At 35.9% G+C, this 21,191-nt stretch overlaps 1 protein-coding gene across 5 annotated transcripts in view; it reads right to left on the reverse strand.

Moving 5' to 3' along the window:
- Window positions 1-21,191, reverse strand: part of LOC132698212 (UNC93-like protein) — a 122,491-nt gene that overhangs the window by 16,398 nt on the left and 84,902 nt on the right. For all 5 annotated transcript variants that reach the window (XM_060664160.1, XM_060664162.1, XM_060664164.1 and 2 more), the window contains exons 4-5: window positions 18,971-19,178; window positions 303-487 (exon numbers count right to left, since the gene is read on the reverse strand). In XM_060664160.1, the coding sequence (XP_060520143.1) occupies window positions 303-487; window positions 18,971-19,178 (393 nt within the window). The remainder of the gene's footprint in view (window positions 1-302; window positions 488-18,970; window positions 19,179-21,191) is intronic.

Consider the following 21,191-nt stretch of genomic DNA (forward strand, 5'->3'; position numbering starts at 1 on the left):
GATTCAATCTCGGGTACCACCTGGATTCGATAAAAAGAGAGAATTTTGCAATTAAATCAAGTATGCGTTGGGTCATTCTGTTGCTCTTTGCATAACTATTGTGGTTCTATTACTCTACACCTTTCTAAAACAGACTATAATTGAATTTCACTTTGACAATATCCAAAACGCCGTTAGAGGGCTATCATTTCAGTCTCAGTTAGACAATAAACAATACCGACATTTTTGTTGCGGGCAGGGAAAATTGCATACGGTTCAACCATTACATATGGCACCGACGAATGAAAAAAAAAGTTGCTTACCCAATGCGCAGGATACGTAAGATTGCGTGAAGTCAGCGCTTATGAACGCCTGTTCCATACCGATGTAAATGGTGATTGGAATTAGGAGTTGTTGGTAGGGTTTCTTGAGTTGGTATGCCGTAGCCGACAGAAGCTGGATACCGGTGAGTTCCACCGCGCTGTTTCGCCTCTGTTTCTCGCCATACCTGGCGAAAAAACAAAGCGATAATGTTTTATGGTGGTTTTATAGTCGATTGTAATGAGAAGTCGACAGTAACGGTCAAATCTACAACAACAATATCTGCCTTGGATTTAAAAAAAATAATCGGAAACATTTACCACTTTAGGTCATAAAAACCTACAGATCTTGAAAAAAATACTTGTAGATCGTAATAGTTATATTTCCAACGAAATGCTTGCTCTACGAAGTAGGTAAAGTTATTAAATTTTGCAAACTAAACATATATGAAAAAGTTGTTGTGAAGCCCTTTAGCAAATTAAACTTTAAAATTGACAACAACAACTCTCGGGCCCTTTTACTCAACTCTTAAAGACAAAACCTCGTACACAAATTTTAAATAAAGAATAACTTCATCTAAAGTGGCGTCTCAATCTTAACAATACTAGCAAACATGCTGATGTCACACCAAAATTACGGATTTTTTTCTTTTTATTGTAGATTGTAATTCTTAATTTTTATGTCATATTTTAAGCATCGATAACTTTTAACGTTTATTTAGTTTTGTGTTACACTTTTTGGAGTGGTTGGTATTATACACAATTCTACGTTTTGATTGCGCTATTTTAAAGTTGTAAGGTTGTGTTTCTAACAGGTGGTTGGATAAAAACTTAATAAAGAAGAACCTTCCATATGTAAAGACTGCAAAGATTGCATAATTGAATTGTAATTAGAACGAATAAAATATTTATAAATTCTATAGAACGCCTCACTGGAGAAAGCTAGATAGATAGCAATAAAGAGTCACTGTTAACTGAACTGCAACACCTTTACATTTACATCGACCGGGGAGATGATACTGTTTTGTGTTATAGATAATAACGTAGCGTACAATTTTTGTAGACGTAAACTGTTTTCGTTGAAAAACGCGTAAGAGGTTTGGATGTCTTAAAAAATCGCATACGGCAAAAATAACAAAGTGAAGGTCGTTTTTGTTGGATCGAATTGCATTCGTCGGCTGCTTAAGGCGAGGCGCTTACATAACCAAGATATATGCGTGTAAAATTTCAATGTACGACTGTTTGATAGTGCTTCCGGCGTTTTTGTTGATTTGCGAGATTAATTCGGCACTCCGAACGTGTTTCTGATCAATTATTTGCCCATGGTTACCGCCATCGACTTGGAGAGCACTTGTTTTTAACCTTAACGTATTGATCGCCTCACCTCCAAACGATGACAACATTGTTGACAACTGCTCTTAGTTGGTTCGGCTGTTAGAATCATTATATTACAAAAACATAGACATCGTGCGCGGGGTTGCTGTTCTTATCGACTGTTGATATCTCCGTCAAATAAGGACATATTATTCATTGCCTCTTGAAAATTCTTTGCTAGAAAATACAAAAAAAATATTCTGCTGTTAGCTATTACTGCTGTAGGGATCGCAACCCTGGGTGGATTTTTTTCCACTTCCGCTATTTTGTTCCATCTTTGTGTGTCTGCTATAGAATTTAGGGGGTCATCAGTATTCATTACCCTTAAGTCTTTTTCGATATTATCTGTTCATGTCCCAGCCACTGCAGTCGTTTAGACTTATTTCTCGTACAATATTAGAATCTCCTTAAAGACCTTTTAGTTCTTTGTTTATGTATCTTTGGCCCATATATTGTCCAACGATTCGACTTTCGAAGACACCAATGCTATTCATCATCATAGGTCTTATTATGGTTTTGGATATATTGATTTTTGTACGTCTTACTTACTTACAGATATTTGAACTTCTTGATGCATTCAAAGTTTTATTCATCTGTCCTAATGTTTTCCCTACGGCTTCTCTGCGTTGGTTATTTCTCATTGTACTTCGTTTTGTAGTTGTTAATTTTAAGCTGGTGCTTTTTGCAACAATGTCAACATGGTCCTCAATCAACAAAGCGTCAAAAGTTGCCTTACGCTATTTAAGGTCAGAAGCCAAGATTTTCGGGTTTTTGGATTCTTCTCGGAAAGGAGTTACATTCTTCATGTCCACACAAATTTGTGCTGGACGCGTTTGTTTTAACGTGGTTTCCTCCAGGATTCATTTTTTCATAGGAACACCAAATTTACTGTATGATGATTATTTATATTGATATAAATTATTGATTATGACAACTGTAGCTCCGATTTCTATAATTACTTCATTCCGACTTGTATTTTTCAAAGTCGATTTTAACAGTCACATTATTAAAAGGCGATGAATTTGTGTGCTGGCAACGAAAACACTTGGCAAGCATAAATCAGTACCAAAAAGAGCAAAAGCAAATCTTTTATTTGGCAAGAAAAAAAAGATAACCAGTGCTTGCCAAGCTTTTATGGTAGGTAAGGTGCTTTCAGGAGATGCCAAGAGAGCCATTTTGGAAGAGAAGAGGGATTTTTTAAAGAAGGTTTGCTAACCTTTCGTGCTTAAAAATTCAGGATTTCTATACCCAGTGAGGTTTATTATTTTAAAAAAGCAAGTGTATGAGCGTTGTCAAGCGGAATGGGATAGATATCGATCAAGACTAAGACATTTCCCGTCTTTATTAAGTTTATTCTGAGAATTATATAGTTCATAGGTATATGAGATACAAATAGGCATTTTTACTTATATTAAGTGATGAGTGATGAGTGATGAGTGATATGATGTTGAATGTGACTCCCTCGACTTTCAGAATAAAGATGTTTTATAGATGGTGACTCCTAGAACAAAAAATATAAGGATCATTTATAGGCAATGTTATGGTTTCCAATTTACCTTGACATTGAATAACGTTTTTTGCAAACATGGGATCGGTAGGTTATTCCTATCGGTATACTCAAGGTGTCCACAAAAATCCAGCTCTGTTGGAGCTATTTGTTAGTTCATTAAGTAATATTTTTATGTCTAATTTGACCGGATTAACCCCTACTTGTATAATAAAATAAACCACACTATTGCCGTAAAAGCTATACCGGCATTACCATCAAACCTTTTACGATCGGAATAAAATAACAACTTGAAATTAACCGTATATATACATTTCGCGGAAGATGGAACGGAGGTCGGGATTTGGCTTGATTGGTCGTAACCTCAATCCCGCAAAAAGAAAGACTCGAAAAACGTTTAAAAAAATACACTTTGGCGGCTCTCGTAAAATCGGAATATCGAGGTTATGGTAGTAAAACGGTTTATTGCGCATCGCGGCCCCGGCGAGACGCTCGTGACTTTGATATGGCACTGTTCTGTACGATAAATTCAGTATGTGCTGACGATATTCTCCAAAAGTTGAAAATTAAATAAAAAATATGCAAGTATTCGACAAAACACTCTGTAAAGTATAAATAAGAATAGCAAAATTGCGATTTTGTAGCTCTACTCAAAAAAGTTTTTAGTTTTTCAAAAAATTGCTCCTAGCTGCGTAAATATTAATTGTAGCAGAAAATAAAAAAAACAAAAGATTTATGAAATTTTATTTACAATAAATGGAGATATTTTTTTGCGCGCTTGTCATTTTTGACATGCAAAAAATTTTTTTAATGGAAACATAAGATTTTATATTTATTAAATTAATAATTTTATTACAAACTTTATTGTATTGTTAAATATAGATTATTACTATTATGCTAGCATAATTAATTATTTTGTGTTTACAAAAGGTTTTCGAAAATTATAACGAATGCATACACTGCATCTTTTGAATTAGTTGTCATTCTTACAGATCGCCAATCAATATTATTAAAAGCCTCATTTACAACAGCTGAAAGTTCATTTTTTGAAACAGAGGTTTTTTTGTAAATTTTACCTTTTATAGCTCCCCACAGAAAAAGTCTAAAACCGAAAAATCAAGGGCTCGTAGTGGCCATAAAACAGCGTTTATTTTAATCCAACACTTGGGAGATATTTTATTGAGGTAATTGCTATCTAGTTGAAATTTACGGAGTGGGACGCCATAATGTAGATGCCACTGAAAATTTTGACGAGTATGTAAATTTAAATTGTACAGCATATCTTCAAACTCATTTTAAAGAAAGTAAATATGACGGACGAATGTTAAACTACCACCGAAAATAAATGGTTCAAGAAATGTTGAGCTCACAACACCACACCAAACAATAAACCTAATCTTGATTTGTTGGGCTTTCTTGCAACTATAAATGTTCATTATAGCTATTAAGCATGCTACGATTGGTAAATATTATTTTTTCTGTCCATGAAATATGGCAATGGAAACCGCCTACAAAAGTCACGATGTCAGGATGTACCGTTTAAGTTACTGACTACTTATATGGGTGGGATTTGTTTGTTTTTAACACTCTCACAACAGTTCTCTGATAGGTGCCAGATTGACAATACCTCTGCGGCTTCGTTTATTCTTTTTTCATTTTTGGTCTTGATAAAACTAGCATAAATGAACAAATTATCATTCAGCTATTTAAAATTTGGCTGACCACGGTCCAAAATGCCTCTTAAAGTGATACTCATCAGATCTTCCTAAACGTTAATAAATGTTTGGCAGTTTACACTTGATAACGGGTAGTGATACAACTGTCCGAAACATTGTGTAAGTTAAAAATAAAGACAATGGAAGTTCGATATCCTTTCAGTATTTCTAATGTTTCTTTGGTTTTCTGTCATCCTTTCTAGTTACAATGAAGAGGATATTTGTGGCCCTAAAAGATGCGTCTTTTAAATATTCAAAAGTCAACATTCTTTATAGTGTATATCATGTTTGCAAGAAATACTCAGCCTTAGCAGGGCTAGATGTATCGTGCAAAATGCATTTGGCGTTCCTGTAAATCGCTTTAGCTTTTTTCACACCGAAATAAGTATGGATATAAAAAAAGGATTTTGTTACGAGCTTGCGCACTCCACAATTTTTTGCATAGACATATAAAGTCAGGATATCCACCTGTCAATAAATAAAATGATACATGCAAACGAAAGTCGTGAAAAAACAAGAATTATGTGAGAGTAACAATTGTCATAATAGCACGTGCCAATTCTTTTTGACTGGTTAACCTTCTTGTTTATTATTTGACATAGATGGGACGTAAAATAATTAGCCAAACAAAAATTGGGCCTGCAGGCCAATACGTATCGTCCGACGAATCGCTACACACGCTGAGGTTTCAATATAAAACGATAAACGTCAGAGTACGAACTGTCATTTACTTGCACCAGTGTGCCAAAAATCGGCAAGTGAATATGAATAGGTAGGTACTTTTTTAGGCTTCCACTTTTCACATGCGCTTGCGATCGAAATGACTAACATAATCCTAGATGCTGCGGTAGAGGTAGAACCAAGTCATCTGCGATGACTTTTCAATTACGAATCTTGGCCAATTTGACAACAACTTGAATATATCGCCTCTCATGCTATGTCCCAAATATGAAGCTTTTCATTTTATAATATTAAACAGCAACTCCCTTCAATGATTTACCCTGTCGAGAACATTTCTTCTCAATTTTCTAGTTGTGTATTTAAGGCACAATACTCGCAACCATATACCAGAACAGGAACTGTGTAATAACGCACCATTCATATCTTAAGTTGTAGGTTAAGGTTAGATCTGATGAACAGTTTCTACATGCTTATAAATATTTGCCTAGCCTGCTCCATCTTGGTTTCACTTCAATTCGGGGGCGCAAATTTCGTTCGCCGTGTCACCCAGGTATTTGAAAGAAGAGACAGAGTTTGATTTGGGTTTTATGTGTAGCCGTTCACAGTGGTGCGTCATACGGCCCGTTAAACACTCTAATTCCATTATGTTATCAGACAGTATTACTATATCATCCGCATTTTAGTTATTGGGTTTCCACTTATTTTAATTTCTTTTGTTTCTTCATCAACTCGATTTTTTTCTTCCGAGTATATATTAAATAAGTGGGGATAGTATGCAACCTTTCTGGACAATTCTCTTTATTTTGATTTATTGGGATGTATTCAGATTAATGTTGATTTCAGCTGTTTGATTCCAATATAGTTTATCTATTATAAGGCGACTTTTTTGTGGATGCAACTAGATTTAGGGATTTTCATTAGTTTGTGGTGCATAACATTTAAATCGTTAGTCCGGCCCCATCCTGTTCTGGTATTAATTTTAATATTTCAGCATGAACCTTGTCCCAGCTTTCTGAGCCTTTGTGGCGTGCACAAGCTCCTCTCTAGTTATATTTTCCTCCTGCATGACATTCAGGTCTGGAGCTGAATCGTCTCTTTCATCATGGAAAAGGTTTTGTGCCCATTTTGTCTATGTAGCCAATTTTTTTTCAACGCCTCTCAATATGTCGTTGTCGTTTCTTAGAATAAATGTTTGACGTTATAACTCAAGATGTACGAAATACGCTTTGCTGGCCGGTCGGAACAAAGCCGACAAGGGCGGCTTTTCGTTTATCTACGATATTGAAACACATTTAGTAAATGAACGTTACGTAGGAACGACGCAGGATGCTCGTTTAACAACAACAATGTGTGACATATACGGGGAGGCAGCAATCCGGATCCTACCTTTCTCTGTCCGGAATATATGGAGGTCGCCGCAATATCGGATTCGCCGCCGCCACGTCGAGGTTGTTTTGTTTTTGGCAAGGCCGCGTACTTCGATGGAATGTCTTTTTAATTGCGATCGCCGACAAAATTATTTTTCCATTTCGCAGGAACCGTGCAAGTTAGAAAGAAACTGTTACCTAATATTACTAGGCCGCATGATTGGGCTATTACTTTTACGCGTTGCGTAAAGTAATGGCGGCTTGTTGCAAGCGACCGGCATGAAAAACGACGATAAATTAATTATATCGCACAATGCGTTGCAAGAATGGACGTATTGTTATAAATAAATACGGTTATTGTGTAAGGCATTTATGTTACATGATAACATACTTCTGCATTTCTTATTGAACATCGAAAATAGTCAGCAGTTAGAGTTTTGAGAAAAAATAAGAGAAAATAAAAACCAAACAAAAATATACATACACGTATATATAAAGTAAGTCAGTTCAGTTAAGGCGTTTTAGAATAATAAAGTTATCTAATCCTTTATTGAAAGCAGAAATTGTTGGAGCACCCCCCACATCAGCTGGGAGTTTATTGAAAAGTTTAGGGGTCTGATAAGAAAAGCCATATTGAAAACAGGTATATATGTTTTGGAACTCCGAGAAGCTCGCAATGCCTAGGTAGCCCTTTATGCATATTTGCACCGGCTATAAGTTTCTGACACAAACATTTCCGACATTTGAATATTTTGTATAACGAACGATAAAAATAAATTTCAACCACTACAATAATTAATAGGTGAGAGTACCAGAGTATGGCAATGTTTTAATTTTATATTTTTATGTATGTATAAAATAAATGTGCAAAGTGCAAATCATAATATTAGCTTAGCCCTATTTATTTTTCCTTTTTGATAGGACTACCATCACTCCCATTGAGTTTTATTTTGAAATAAGCGCGATAACAAAGCTCAAGTCAAAAATAACCAACTATGCCTTAGAGTTATTAAGTATTAATCTATGAGCAGTGGAAATTTTACTAATCACCGAAAGATCCTCATTAAGTTTGCAAGCAGCAGTTTCGTAATTGTGCAGTTTGAAGGACGTATATCATATAGTCGGCGTATTGATGTGTTGAATACTGCCTAATGAATTTCGAAAACTCAAAGGTGTATACAGAGAAAAAATGGGACCCGATATACCCTGAGTGACGGGGTCAGTTACGTGCGCCAACTGTGTGTGACGCTTTACATCTAACAAAATAACCTGAAATCGATTGGAAAAATAGCTTTGGAAGAAGTTCAAACCAAATGCTTAAGCTTTGTATATAAAATTTTATGATTTATCGTAGCAAAAGCTTTACTATAGTCTAAAAGAAACAAACAGGTATTTTCATTTTTATCGTATGCTTGAAATACTTCATGTAACTATGGTCTGCAGAGCTGAAGCAGTGCTGCGGATAGCCCGAAATCAGATTGCGTAGCGGGAAGAATAAATCGATTCCGCATATGACCTGTTAATTGGGCGAAATTGTGATATAATAATAGGAGAAAAAAAATAAAGGAGAGTTCAGTTCAGTTCAGGAGGTAAAATTTTAATTTTAATTATTTAAATAAACATGGTATGAAAGCGATCCCGTATTCAGGAGGGAGAGGTTATATTGATGCATTTATGCTTCAAGTCTCGATTATGTCAATTTTATCAAAGCTATATTGAGGGCATCTTCTACTGGCTATTTTATTAAATAATATGATAGCAACGCCTTGCAACGCACAAAATGGACTGAATGACGTTGCGGACAGGTTCGGTTAGTGATTATTTTACCCTGTGGTATTGAATAGTTGGTTAGTTTTCCTTAGATTTGGTTGTTTGGTTGGTACCCTCCTTTCCTTCGAATATGGGCGCTGGCGCAACGTTAATCGAGACGAAACTTTAAACCTTACTTGTGCCTGGTAATTTATTTCCTGTGTGCGCTATATAGTTTATAGTGACATTTTACCATTTTAAATAGTTTGCTTCGTGTACAAGTCGGACCGTTATGGATTCATCCAATTCTTGAAAAATGAAGGAAAAATCTCACTGTATAGAAATATAAATACCTATGTAAATATGTAACTCAGGGAAGATCACTCTCTATCACAATTTGTTTCTATGGATGTCAGTGCATGTTTATTCGTTGATTAACCGCCGGTCCGTACTAGTGAAAATTAAGTACATTTTGATGCAGGATCCAAGCGGAAGCGAAATTTAGTGTTTTTGTTATGTCTTTCAACCTGAGTTAAAATTGATCCGAAATTTGTAAAAATATTTATTCAAGCAAAATAAATAAAAAACACATTCTTTAAATTGTTTTGACCACCCTTTAACTCCAACTATGTTTATCAGTAAAATTTCCATCCCAGTTTGAAATAATATATTATGCAACAAGTGCGGTAAACGGCATTTGACTCACGAGTTTATATTATTATTTAATACACGAGTTAGTTAAAAAGTTTACCGAACGTGTTGCATACTATACTTTTTCTACGACCCTTAGTTTTTTGCATGCACATTTTTGCAAAACAACACGAATACATTCACTGACACGGCCGTCAGAGTTGACAAACGTCAAGGCGTGGGAAATGTCTCCGAAATCATCCGATTGCTCCCAAACCGGTGCGGTAAAATCGCGAAATGTCCGAAATGGCTCAGATTCGTGTTAAACGAAACTGACGTGGTAAAGTGACGCTTCCCGCACGCTAGATCGGTATGTAATTAGGTATTTTACAGACAGGAGCAGAAAAATTTGTTAACTATATGTTTCAAATTGCTTGCTTCAATCCTCTTAAGAATTCACTTCAATCCGCATGCCTTTGGATATGAAATTATTAATTCATAACGAAAGCAAAAAAGCGACGCGTGTGACATCGCAACTAGTGATTTAATTTTGTTCATTTGTAATTCAGATAGGCCCAAAAATGACAATTGACCGCGCCGCCGCGAGCAAACCGTTAATAAGGCGTTTCGCGATTATTTGGGATCGACTTGAGAACAAAAACGGGTATGGGTGCGTACCGAGTGACGTCACCACGCGCACCGGAATGCGGCAGGAGACGCAATCGCACCAAAAAAAAAGCGGAATACCTTAGGAGCTTATCCTGAGCGTCGATTTTAAGTTGGCCTCGGATTGTTGTTTATTTCATTTCATTAAATCGGGACAAATGGGCTTACGGTCTGGCGTTTCATATACCACTCTCACCACTAAACTCTCACAAGCGGTTACTCTTGTTCGCCTTATTGGAATTACCCAGATTTGTGTATATATTAAAAATAATCTTAGATCTCTTAGAGTCGAACGAAAGCATATTTTGAACAGGGTCTATGTACAGATTATAAAGACAAAGCTTCTCTTTATTTCTGGATAAACTTGGGGATACTATTTCGCAATTTTTGGTCATGGCTGATGCGATTGTTTGCAGTGGGGATGTGAATGTAAAATTGTTAGAGGTAAATCACACATATACGAACCGACTGGTATCGCATCTAGAGACAGACAGAGACAGAAACTAAAACAAGTTATATCTATTCCAACGAGAATGACAAAAACAGTGCAAACACTTCTAAATTGGATATACTGCCCAAAGATCGAGATAATATTATTAAGTTTTTGACAATATATGAGGACCCCTAATTTCATTACTCAACCGCCATTTAAAAATATCTGTGAGGATGTCAATGAAAAAGTAGATATTGTTAGAAATAGAATGAAAAACAGAACAATCAAACACCACCGTACTATTACACGAATTATGTATTAACGGTTTAAATGCAAATAAGTCTCTGAGCGGCCTATTACCCGAGAGCCTCGAATTGAATGGCTTCGCAACAAATATTCGCTCCTAACCAGATCATCCCACAAAAAGACCTTTAAAAACTATGCGTCATCGTAATACTTGTTGTGTGCCTCAAATCGGGCAACCGGCGGAGGCTCGAGTTATGTAAAACCAATACTTCCGTAAATAAGATGTCATAACAAAGTTCGGCGCTTTTCTAACGCGGCTATACTGACAACGGCGATCTCGGCGCCTCACTGCTGAGCTAATTCCGGAAAGGAAAAAGTTAACCTGTTAAATTGACCAAAGTTTTCATTACTGTGGAGACCTCAGTCACCCACTTGGCTCTACCACTATCGGGACAGAGACCAAACAAAACCAACCAAAAATACTGTGGAGACCTCAGCCATGCACTTGGCTCGACCACTATCGGGACAGAGACCAAACAAAACCAACCCAAAAATACTGTGGAGACCTCAGCCATCCACTTGGCACTACCACTATCTGAACAGAGACCAAACAAAACCAACCAAAAATACTGTGGAGACCTCAGCCATCCACTTGGCTCTATCACTATCGGGACAGAGACCAAACTAGGACAAATAAAGTTTTGAGGTAACTCACCTAACACATTCTGAGTTACCTCGTCATCTCCTTCTAGGAACTCTAAAATGTCCTTCATATCGCAAGTTAATGACCACTGCTCCTTCACGGCTTTGGTTCCAACTTTTTTGATCTCATAACGGTTGTGAGCTAAACATTTAACAATTTCGTAGGGGCCTCTCATAGCTGTCCTTGCTTATGTGCATTTGTGAATCTCTGTGCATCAGCACGAAATCACTACCGTTGAAATGGATATTATCCTTTCGTTTTCCATTAATAATTTCCATACTATGTGTTGATGATAACCTCTCAGCTACACGTTGCCTGTCTAACTTTCTGCTTCGTAGTGGTCCCATATCTAAACTAACTGTTTTCAAAAGGGCTTGGGTCAAGGGCGTCGAGCTTTTGATTAATAAAAAAAGCTGTAAAGGTGTAGTCTGAGGAAGATTTTTGGACTGTCGTATTCAAGATTAACTGAATCTTCCATAGCCCACTTGACCATTCTGACTGAACTCTTGTTTCAACCCTTCTTATGGTTCTCATGTATCTCTCCGCTTGTCCATTACCGCGGTGTACATCTCGGGTGACGAAGTGATACTCAATTTTTCATTCTCCCAAAATATTTTGGAAATATTCTTTTTAAACAATGTCCCAGCACCCATAATTATTCTTTTGGGTGTACTAAACAAAGCTAATATACTTTGAAGTTTCTCACGAGTTTCTGAAGTAGTAACTGATTTCATGGGCAAAAGGATGCAATATTTGGTAAATGAGTCCACTATTACCAATATGTGACAGAGGAAGGGACCCCAAACAATCCATATGCAATGTGTCGAAGGGATCAATGGGTTTCTCCATCGGGCTTATAAATTCTTGTAAAGAGCCTGTCCTCGTTTTCTTTACTGCGCACACTACACAGTGTTTAATGTATCTTTTAACGAAATTCCTTATACGAGGAAACCAGAAATATTCAGCTATCGATTCGTAAGTTTTCTCAACTCCTACATGGCATTGTTCATCGTGAAAAATCCGTAATAATCCCAAACAAATTTTCGGTTCCGTCTGAATTCAAGTGTCGGTGATAGAGCATTTCGTCTTTTTCTACATATTGCTTTTCGTCTAAACTACCTTCCTTCAGTCGTTCAAGCAAACGTCGTATCTCTTCGTTCCCCTTTTGTTCAATATACGCCCAATTATCATGAGTAACTCGGCGAACAGTCACTGGATTTCTGCTCAAGTAATCCACATGAGATAGGCTACTTCCTTTGCGGTATACTATGTCGAAGTTGAAATCTTGATGGTAAATCCACCATCGCGCAACACGTGGAATCAGGTCCTTCTTATTGGACGTCGCTTTTATAGCGTTGCAATCCGTGGTAAACTTTATACCGAGGAGGTATACGCGAAAATGCTTCAACTATGGCCAACGTTTCCAACTCATAAGAGTGATATTTAGCTTCATAATCCGTTGTCGTCTTGCTAACGTAGGCAACAACTTTAATTTTATCATCACTTTTTTGAATCAATTTGCTGTAATGTGCAATTGTGTAATTCGGTAGTCAGTTCTGGATAATAGATGGCAAGCAGTGGTCTGGACATCAAATGCTTTATTACGTATTGCCTGACTTCTTCATGTTCTTCTTTCCACTCAAACGGAACGCTTTGCTTTGTTAAACTTGTTATGCTGGCTGTGCGACTAGCGAATCCAGGTACGACTTTCCGAAAGTATCCGGCAAGCCCCATAAATTGCTTTACTTCCTTCAGGTTCTTAGGGATAGGCAAATCTCTTAAGGCTTGAATCTTTGCCAGTCCTGGGTTTATACCTTCGCCAGATATTTCCCGTCCTAGGTACTCTAATCTGGATCTTTTCGCACTACAGTTTGCTCTGGCATGCCCTAATTTACCGCACTGAAAACATTGCTGAGTCGATTCTCCCGGATCATCACTTTTATTGGAAGTAACGGTTTCACGAAAGATGACAAAAATACTATAAGTTCAGAAACTGTTTGACAGTTTCCATTCACAATGGCCTTGGCATTTGGCCCGTAAACATTTTAATTTGGTTAATTTTTCATTAACATAAGTTTCGTACGTGTTTACACGCGAACTACTAACTCCTGCTGCAAACAAACAAACGGCCTTAACTCCTTTTCGCACTAAATAATTCAAGAAAGTCTTTGCAAAATGTTACCCATTCCCGAATTTTTGGGTCCCATTGTTCGAACCACCTTTTCGCATCAGTTAACAAAAATCGACCAATCTTAGGTAAAGTTTGTACATCGGACCAATACAACTCACTTTTGAAAGATTCAACCTGACTTATCCATTTGGCAGATTTGTTCACTTCGGGTCGGAAAAATGGTAAGTCGACATACTCGGTGGAACGCTGCGACTGCAAAGCTTTCACTAATTCACTAATAAGAGCTTGCGTTGCGTCACTCGCACTCTCTGACGGCACAAAACAATGCAAACGATTTTGATCTGCACAACGCGCAACAGTCCACAAACGCGGCGTCAGTACTATCCCATTTCTGATATTAGAAATAGGATGAAAAACAGAACATTCAAACACCACCGTACTATTCCACGAATTATGTATTAATGGTTTAAATGCAAATAAATCTCTGAGCGGCGGATTACCCGAAAGCCTCGAATTGAATGGCTTCGCAACAAATATACCCCTTGCTTCCTTTATAGTCTTCAATTTTTAATGAATATTATAAATACCCGTACAGTTCAAGATCGTGATATACCAACCGGTATCTCTTATGAATTGGGTGACGCAAAATGGCTTATTATGGAGCAAACAATATAATTTCACTACTTACGGCTCTTTTACACTGCCATACGAACAATTGCTCATATTCACAACTTAAGACTTTCAAATTAAATCAGTTTAGAAAGAAGATTGAAGAAATATTGTGCTTCCGGAATGGATACACTATAACTTCAATAAAAGTTAACATCTAAAAATATTGAACTCGAAGATTATTTGATATTTCAGAAAAATAAAGGGTACTGCGATCTGATTAATATATTAATTGCTCAGCAGTTACAAAGCAATATATGAAAAATCAATTCAATAGCATACATATAAAAAAAGAAGGAAACCAAAACAACAGCATATAAAATATAAGAGCAAGTAGTAACAGTAATAAATAATAACCTAAAAGATCATTAAAAATATCACTGTGGACTAATCAAGCTGTATAACTTCGTTCGGAAAATCATTAACCTCTGAACTTAGAAATTCATTTAGGAGAGTCAAAGATTTATGTAAAAATAAGTTGATAAAAATTTTATATTTTGAATATCAAACCTGATGTTTTAATATCAACATTTTTCTCTGGATATACACCATCTAGTCTAAAAGCAAGAAATATTACGAGTTGCATAAACATACTCAAGAGGTCGAATATGAATAGTTAAATTGGTACCCAGACTATGGAATCAATGAAAAATACTGTCTAATAGCAACACTAGAAAATATAAGCCAACCATTTTAAAGGATGATTTGATTATCAATGTGTTGGACAAACGAAAGCTACGAATAGCACAAGTGTTTAAGAGTTGAACAAAGTGGTCTTACTCAATTTGCGGTCGGAAGATTTAGCAGTACAGTCATCTCTTTCGAGATTTGGCAATATATGCAGCTCTACTAAGTTAGAAGTATTATATTACCTTACCATGATCAGGTGAAATAACGATTTTGATCTGACAAGCGAGACAAGCACAAATCAGCTCTTGAAAAGTTGCAAGGATCGCAATCGTACGATAATTTTTATTATGATCGGAAGTGGGATCACTCTTAAAAATCGAATATATCCTAGCCAACTTCAAGCAGCCTGGAAAAGTGGGGCATTTTAGAATCCGCTAATAACGACTCCTATTACAAAAACAAAAGCTTGGATGCAATTTCTAACAATCAATCACTGCAAGTCTATTATTTGTAGTTCAATAACCTCTCCAAAGTATAGTTATCAATATGATAGGTTGGAGTTACAAGTCAGTGGAAAAGTTATATTACTTTTATACTGTAATAATTCCTAAGTTGCAGATTTAAAATAATGGCCACAAAAGTGTACGAAAAGACCAAAATGAAAAGACCCAACCGAATCTGATGCTATGAAATGAAGAGTTGTGTAGCATAATGCACTTAGGAAAATTATTCCAAGGCAATAGACATTTCCATTAATATATTATGCAACAAGTGCGGTAAACTGTATTTGACTCACAAGCGGAGCGAGTGTTTAATAAACGAGTGACTTATAAAATTTACCGAACGTGTTGCATTCTATACTTTTTCTACGACCGTTAGTTTTTGGGTCGTGTGTAATTGTGTAAAGTGTAAAGTGTGTAAAACAAATTTGTAATAAAATCAAATACACCTAATTCCGGACGCTCTATAATGTCCAACCCACTTGAATCTTGTTTCTTCAGAGGTTGTCTAAATCTTAAATACCTGTCGGGGCATTTGAAGTGAGGAGGAGGCTCTATTAAGTTAGAATTAAGAAGAAGCCATCAGGATGATTGGCGAAACGTTAGCAAGTTCGACTCAACAACAAACATTGAACTGAGGTGGGTTTCACTTGATGAAAATCCATTTGATTATCACATTTGATAAAGACCGTTTCTTGTCTTGTCGAAACAATTGTCTTGTCAAAATATATAATTTCGTGAAAATCTGAACTTTTAGTTCTTATTTTTTTTTCAACAAAAAACGACGCATGAGGAATCCAAAAGTTTTGTAAATAGTATGTGAGGAGGGGGCATTAACAGAGGTAGCAGAAGGTCAATTACAGAATTAATTTGTGCAAATGGTTCAGAGAAGTACTGAGGTGAGACGAGAGCATGAGTTTTCTACAGACGGAAGTTATCGATGAGTATGTCTTAATAATGTTCTATAGCTGTTCCTGATATTATTTGTATACAAATGTGTTCGTTATAATGTGAAATTTGTTCCGACAGACATGCCCTTCTGTCGAACACACATTCAGCATCACATCAACTTTCCGAAAAGGAAATTCCGTACTTCCACAGGTTCCAAATATCGTTCTTGCTAACCAAACTAATCTCTTAGTATCACGATATCGGAAATGATAATAAAAAGGATGATACCATATCGAAAGTCAAATGCGGGATGACCTTAAATATATTCTAAACGTTATGTCTGCTTTTTTTTAATCAAATTTGAGATAGCAGGTAGCAATTAAATGCTTTGGTCGCGATTCGGTGATCATCAATTGAAATGTTGTTTTGGGAATCCCATCAATTAATGCAGACCGTCTCAGTGGGACACCCATTGAATTCGTCGCGTGAATTTGAACGTGGCTAGAACCAATTGTATTTGAACCGCGCTGTGGCATAATGAATTTGCGGGATTTGAAAGTGAGGTCGGCGACCGCATGGGGTTATGCCTATTTTTGTACCTTTCGAATTCTCGTCGGATCTCTCGCAGTGCAGGCGAAACAAACCGTATTTCTCTAAATACAAGTCTGTTAAATATAGAATTAGGGGACTCGATAATTACATCAACATGTTTTCGTTTTTCTTTTGGCTTTCCGTAATCTTAAAATAACACCGCCTTCCCGGGAGAACGAGGTTTGTGGTATTAACCGTATTCCATAAACATAGTATTGCATCTACGATGGATTGTCGAGGGTTCCGATAGTGATAGATAGACATGTCTTTAAAATTAGAATTATGATTAGTTTTCGCCAGTTGAAGGCAAAGTTAAATTCATAGTAAAAAACTGCGTCGTTGAAACATGAAAACGGTTGAAAAGTGAATATGACTGGAGTTGGGCTCGGCTTCATCAGATCACCAAAAAGACGTATAGGAAAAAAGACACCGTAATAAATAATGATGAAAATTTAATTTAATAATATACTAAGAAGTACCTATCTTGGACAAAATAATGTCTGAAAAATTTCATTTTCGATTTTTTCTATATGGAAAAACTTAAAACAGAAAATTACTTATAATAAAGAAAAAGTTAGAAAGAGTAGAAATCGCAAATATATGGAGAAATTATTTAGAAAAATTGAGGGAAAAAACAGGGCCCTCGCTTAACGTGGACGAAGTCCGACTAGCAATAAAGCAAATGAAAGACTAAAAAGTTCTCTAGCAACGCATTTGCCGCATTTTTCATCCACATTTATCAATTATTTAGCTTATTCATAAAAAATTATATAAGTTGTGTGAACAGTACATATCCGGATTTCGGGACTTCATTTCATTCATTTCATATTCAGTACTCAAGTCATGATTCAAAAATGTAGAACGGTAAATTGTGATGTATTCGTCTACTTTATCGATTACTCCAAGGCTCTGCTCTGGGCGATTGAAAAAGGGTCAATAAAGCGCGGATTAAGACAAGGTTATCTACTATGACCTATGTTGTCAATATACACTCTGAACAGAAGGCGCTTGAAAATCAGAATTCGGGAATATTTGTAAATGGGAAACTGGTGAATAATATTATGCTACGCTACGATGCACTACTGATACCATTATTATTAGAAGAACTGCAGCTACATATGAATAGGGTAACAGAAGTCAGCATCGAATGTGACTTAAATTTAAACTTCAATAAAACTAAATATATGTTGATTAGCAAGTTTCAGTAACAGAAAAAGGTAATAAGTATCTGGGTACGCAAGTTACACAAGAACCATATACTATATTCAAAAATAAGTCTCCTTTTCTGCTATCTTTTTTGTTCTACTTTAAGGTATGGAACTTGGACCTTGACAGAAGCAACCACCAAAAGATTAAACGCGTTCGAGATGTGGCTCTATCGCAGGATACTGTGACAAATGCAGAAGTGCTAAAAATAAGCAAGTGGAGTCCCTTATTATTTCCCTGGATTTCAACGACCACAGTACATCCGACTACTCGGAAGATGATGACAAAAAATACTATCAAAGTTATGTTGTAAATAGAAGATTCTTTAAAATAATAATATGTTTTGCAATTTATCAATTTTCATATTATTCTTACTTCTATATAAGTTTTAATTTACTTGATATTAGAATAATTAATTCAATTAATCACTTACAGGCCCATCTCCATCTATTCCATTATTATATTTATTACTTTATTAAAAAACCTGAAGTAAGGCCACTTTCTAATGTGTGTTTCCACTGTGTGCAAATGAGTGTGACCCTAATTTACAAACGATTCAAGGTGTGTAAAGCTTAAAACTCTCATTGCAATTAATATAAACTTCAGGATCTAGCCTTTAAGTTGTCCATTGGTCGAGACTAATGTTTCCGTAGAAAGGCCTTTTTTTTGTTAGTGTTGATTAGTTTTGGTTTTGACCTTAGATTTTCATTCTCTTTTAAGGAGAACGGTTCAAAAGTAGATACTGTGTTGCCAAAATTTACTAAAACGTGGAGCATTGTGCCTAAGATCGAATGGTATTAACCTTCGCCTAATGTGAATCTTGGGGTCAAAGATTTTGTTATAAACACTGTTTTTGGATCTTTGTCAAAACGCCCTTTGGCGCCCTATAATGCTTCATGAAACGTTTTTTATATATATTTATCTAGGATGACGGAATTACTGACGAAAACCAACGTACATCGCATAACCTAATTCAACTTACCGGGAAAGCGGATCCACTAGAAAGACGATCAGGGCGATCGCGATGAATATACATGCGAGGTAGATCCCCATGATTTCGTAGATTTCCGAATCTGCAGGTCTATCCAGGTTCTCGTTAGACCCGATCGCAGACACACAGAAGTTGGCACCGCAAGAGTCATAATCGGTGTGGTTGGAACTTGACCCCGCCCCATGGGGATTGCTTAACACTGTAACCGAAGGAATTTAGGAAAGACGCGCTAAGACATAAAGCATAATTTCGAAGACAAGGACCATTAGTCGATTTGATACACGTACTATTATTGATTTAATTTTGTTGTACATAGAGTGAATTATTTATATGATGGACGCGTACTTCGGAGGGTTCTGCTGGATGAGCTACCTCGACTAACATTTTTTTGCAGCTTAGGATTTTATTATAACACAACAGATATTTATAAAGGGGATCAGAAACCTTAGCTTTTATAACAGTTTTTAGAGTTTTATAAGAAAACCAGCTGGAATTAGTTGCTATTAGTGAAATCACCAAGGAAATTTGATATAAAATTAGAGCATAATAGAGGAAGTAGTAGTGGAATTAGTGGCTATTAGAGATACCAATAAGAGTGTAATTATCTAAAATTGGATTTAGTGTACCGATTTTTGAGAGCGGTGTAGCCCTCAAAATTTTGTGTCAAAACTAGCGTTTTCAGGTCTAAATATATCTCTATTTCTGCGACTGAAACCCTTTGGTATATATTTAGGTTCGAGACTACAAAAGAAGTATTTGTAATAAAATATCTTTGCTTCGTAAAAGTGGTATACGTCTATTAATTAGTCAAAAAGATTACGGCGAAACATGGCAGAATAAAAAACAATTGAACCCGATATAAATGGCACATAGTATTTGCTGTCGCATGAATTTTTGTATTAATTTTTTAATTTTTCTACTAATTTAAATTTATTCCGTTAGAGGAATGGAAAAAACTGCTGGACAATATTCAGATATATAAGAAACGGCAATAAACAATAATAAAAAAAGTGGATGACGTCTTAAATGGTATTTGTTAACGTAATTCCGTAATGAGCTTTTATTATTTGCCCAATATCATTATAGCATATCGGCTTGGTATACCTTAGACGAAAAAGCTAGTAACTTTAGTATTTTAATAAAATTAAATCGACAATAACAGTAAATTCAAAATGTCAACAAAATGTCAAAAGGAATAGGATGACAAAACAAAAAATAGTAGCACAAAACTGTTGAATATTGACTCATAAACTCTAAGCAAGTCAAAATAGTGACGTCTCTGTTGCGCTGTCATCAACATATTAGTCAACGAATAGTAAAACATAAGAACTTGATAGGATTTTTAAACTGGAATATAATGATCTGCTCCTTAAAGTAATCAAAACTAACGAAAACTTACTGGTCTTAGCCATATTCCGCAGTACTGTAAATATGACAATTGTCAAGGATTCCGAGAGTGGCAGGTAGACGGACCAGTTGGTTGACCTACCTCTGCCTTAGTGTTTAAAATTAGAACTATAGTTAATTTCTGTCAGTTGTTGGAAAAGTCCTTGCAAATGTCTAGTGTTTTTGAATCTGTTGCTAAGAAACGAATTAGTAAAACTGCGCTTTCAAAAAGTGAGAAAATTATAGAAAAATATAACAAACGATATAAATAATAGACCGACTTGTTCACGAGCATAAATGAGGCCACCAAAGAGAAGTACACGAAAAAATGAAACAGTAATGAATGATGATAAGAAGACTGGCATCAAAAGAATAATACATTGGTTTTACTTAAAAAAGCAATAGGACGATGATTTCATTCCATCCATGGGTAAGAGGAAATTTTGGAAAACTTTCAAGGAAATCAGACAGTTTCGAATGAAAACAGGAATATCTATTATCTGGACTGAACTGAAACTTGAAATATTCCGTTGGTGGGAATAATAGACCCTCGCGAAAAGGTAATTTTCAACAAAAACGAATTTGTCAATGAAAATGGACAGAAGACCGACATGAAAATATGAATACTGATGTTTTTTAAGACTACTTCCAGGAATTGCAACATTTCATTTCATTTCATTGCTTCATTCTTAAAATAGAGAATCCTATACAAAGTCACTCATTATTTTAGTGCTAAATACGACAACATTCTGGATTTGAATAAAGTGACTTTTAACGATTTTTCTATTTCAATTTTTAATATTAATTATTGCTCCCCCGCATTAAT

Source organism: Cylas formicarius, unplaced genomic scaffold, assembly GCF_029955315.1.
Source record: "Cylas formicarius isolate icCylForm1 unplaced genomic scaffold, icCylForm1.1 PGA_scaffold_2__14_contigs__length_35257938, whole genome shotgun sequence".
NCBI lineage: Eukaryota > Metazoa > Arthropoda > Insecta > Coleoptera > Brentidae > Cylas > Cylas formicarius.